Source organism: Drosophila takahashii, chromosome 2R, assembly GCF_030179915.1.
Source record: "Drosophila takahashii strain IR98-3 E-12201 chromosome 2R, DtakHiC1v2, whole genome shotgun sequence".
NCBI classification, from domain to species: Eukaryota; Metazoa; Arthropoda; class Insecta; order Diptera; family Drosophilidae; genus Drosophila; species Drosophila takahashii.
This window is the reverse complement of record NC_091679.1, coordinates 36,940,212-36,943,567: the sequence shown is the minus strand read 5'-3', so window position 1 is coordinate 36,943,567 and position 3,356 is coordinate 36,940,212. Positions and strand designations below refer to the sequence as shown.

Below are 3,356 nucleotides of genomic sequence, written 5' to 3'. Positions count from 1 at the left end.
TCCGAACTGTATTTTAGGGTCATGGAATCAGTAAATTTGCACTTAAGAGTTCCATATAGGAATCTTTTGTTCTACGACTTTTGGAAAAAGCCGCTACTTTAGCGGGAAAAAGCTAAAAATAGCTAAATTTAGTTAGTTTGTAAGTTCTACACTACTAAAGGTACAGACATGTGCTATACCTCGTTTAAAAGGTATTTTGAAATACTTCAACGCCTTTTTAACTTAATTTGTTAAAATACGATAATTTAAAAATTATGATTGACCAATTTAAATTTAAATGTATATATTAGCTCCTATGAGAGCAAATGTAAACAAACAAAAACTTCTGATATCAAATAAAAACACCTCTTAACGAGGTAAAAAACTAGTGACGACCGCACCTTCAACATACAAAAGTTCTGATATCAACATTTGTGACGAAAAATTATTACACTCGTCATTAAATAGACTTTCTAATCTTTTCTCATTCGTCACGCTGCAATAGAAAATGCCTGTAAAGGGAAAAAGGCTGGAATAGTTTGCTAGGGCGGGCCGAATGAGAAAATATTAGAAAGTCTATTTAATGACGAGTGTAATAATTTTTCGTCACAAATGTTGATATCAGAACTTTTGTATGTTGAAGGTGCGGTCGTCACTAGTTTTTTACCTCGTTAAGAGGTGTTTTTATTTGATAGAGAATACCAGAAATTAAATAAATAAAAAACATAGAGAATACCAGAAATTAAATAAATAATAAAATATTATATTTATATCACTAACAAGAATTCCAACTCACCGTTTAGAGAGTCTGCAGCGATGCTGTATTCTTATCGAGTCGTTGGGTTGACATTTCTGTATTCCGCTTTAAATTTGAATGTAGCACAAATATTTGTTTGTTTACACAACACACGCACTGTTGCTGTTTGTCCGATTCACTGGGTTTACATATGTGTGGCACATGAATGTGGTATATAGGGTTGACTTTCGGTGTGGTTTTTGGTCTTTGGGTTAAGTTTCGTTTCGTTTCGAGTCGCTTCAGTTGCACTTCCTTTATTTTTTAAAATTTTCTTGTTTTCTTATGTCGCCTGGCACACAACACACACAACAAATAATAATGATAATAATAATAACAACAACAGGAACTACGACCGATCGACGACGAATTTAGACTGATTCTCGAGCAGCTGTAAGCATTTAAATATTTTGACAATTTTCTGTGTTTTTTCCGTTTCGCCGCTCTTTCTTCTTGCTGTGCTTTCTCGCGATTCTCATGGCTGCTCTGCTGTTGATGTTGCTGTTGTTGCTGTTGCTGCTAATGTTGCTGCTGCAAATGTTGCTCCTGTTGCTGTTCCTATTGCCGCTGGCTGTACGCATGTTGCCGCTGTCAATAATATCATACCGCCGCTGCCATGGCGGCGCTTCCCACTTTGCCTGCTTTGATTGCTTTGGTGGGTCAATGCGGCGTATGCGCGATATGATTTTTTATTGGCCTTTGCCAGACCAGTTTATACCGCATCCGTGACGTGGCCTATCCAGCCAATGACGTCATGGCTGCCGCTGTCACAGCTGTCACGCGCAGAAAGTGTTCGAAAACACTATTTATAGACGAACGGCCTCCCTTCACCGAGCGGCTCCGCCAACCGCCGGCCATCAGCTGCTGCTGCTAATTTTTGCAAGTGTTTTTCTTAGCGCTTTTCTTGGATCGCCAGCTGAAAATAGAAAATGGAAAAGAGAAAAAAAAAATTAACAGAGGGTGAGGAGGAAATTGTCGTTTTTGTGTGTGAAGCTCATTGAAATGTTTGCGCGTACTCAATTTTTATTCGCATCTAAATATATATATATGCACACAAGTGTAGTATAGAGAATGGCAATCGATGGCAACTGTGATTACTCATACGCCCCGAGAGCCAAGCAGATGCCAAATGCAAAATGCAAATTAAATCGCTTTCGAATGCTTGCCACCCCAATTGCAACGGTTGGCTCAATCATAGTTTCAAATGTATATTTATGAGCCATTGAAGAAGCCTTAAATGGCGAGCAATCAGAGACGCACTACACTGATAAAGAAGTATTTCATTTTAATATTTAATTTTAATAAACTTCGATTTTTGTGAGAAATATTCATATTTTAATAAACAGAATATTTAAAAATAAATTGAACTAGCAATCTTGATCGAAGCATTTGCATTTTAAAATAAGCAATTTAAAAAAAGTATATTTTTTATCAGTGCATTTAAATTTCCCATCATAATTCCTCACTTTGGTGAAAGTGGATTGCTGATTGCCCTCCAATCACCTGTACCCTTTTTCCCCACCATCCTAGAATTAATTAAATTACACAGTTTCACAGCTTTGATGTTCAGTTCTGCTTTAATTGTATCAACTTAGTCAATGTGTTAACGACATCAGGACATTGGACTCTTCAATACACTCCCGGTCTCTGTCTGGGTTGGTTGGGATTGAAGGGCGACGGCCTCGTATCGAAAATGGGTCCCTGGTGACGATGAGGCTCTGACAGCACCGATGGAGCCATCGTGGCCATCACTCCCAGCAGGGCCAGAAAAATCGCTCCAAGATTGAGTTGCATCTTTGCTCGGTGACGGGAATTGATTGATGCTTTGAGCTGGTGAGATGGCTTTTATAGCTCGAGTCGCAGACAAACGAGTCGCCGATTGGGGACTTTTTATTTGAGCTGCTGCGATAAGCAGACAAACGAATGACGGGCAAGTGTCAGCCGGGGGCAGAGATAACCGATTGTGGCCAGGGGACTCCCATCCCAGAGGGGACATCCCGCGGAGCCGTGGGATTATCAGCCTAGACTAAATGTAAATATAACGTTTCTCGCTGAATATTTATGTTGCCCCAGTGCCTCCCCGAAAACACTCGGCTTTAGCGCCTTGCTAGTTTTTCTGCATTGCAAATTACCCACCAACAGCCACGGCAGCAATTCAAATTCAAAGGCATAGTCAACATGCGTCAACACGGAGCCACGCCCACTGCCCAGTGCCGCCTCCCAGCTTCAACCTTCTAAGCAGTGCACAGGGAAAAATCATGAAATATTTTTAATTAATTAATTTTTAATGTTAGTTGAATGATTTACTAAATAATTTGAGAGAAAAAAAATACATTTATGGCAAAATAATGAAAAGAAAAGTTTAAATTCATTTTAAATCGTAAGAAGAAGAATTTGTTTTACCGTAAAAATCCTTTTTGAGGATGTAATATGAAAATAATAATAATAATTTTACCCCACTTAATAGCTCTACAATTTAAAATCTGGTTAAATGCTAGAACCATTTTTTTTTGCAGTGTTACTTCCAACCGACTAGGAAGTGTGCTTCTAAGGCAAGGATATGGTTGGGGGGAAAGTGCAGCTG

At 38.9% G+C, this 3,356-nt stretch overlaps 1 protein-coding gene across 1 annotated transcript; it reads right to left on the bottom strand.

The window, feature by feature from the left end:
* Positions 1-2,330: 2,330 nt before the first annotated feature.
* Mtk (Metchnikowin) lies at positions 2,331-2,601 on the bottom strand. The gene has a single exon (XM_017137293.3). It carries the CDS (start codon positions 2,564-2,566, stop codon positions 2,402-2,404), a length of 165 nt encoding a protein of 54 aa, XP_016992782.2. The 5' UTR covers positions 2,567-2,601; the 3' UTR covers positions 2,331-2,401.
* Between the last annotated feature and the right edge of the window lie 755 nt (positions 2,602-3,356).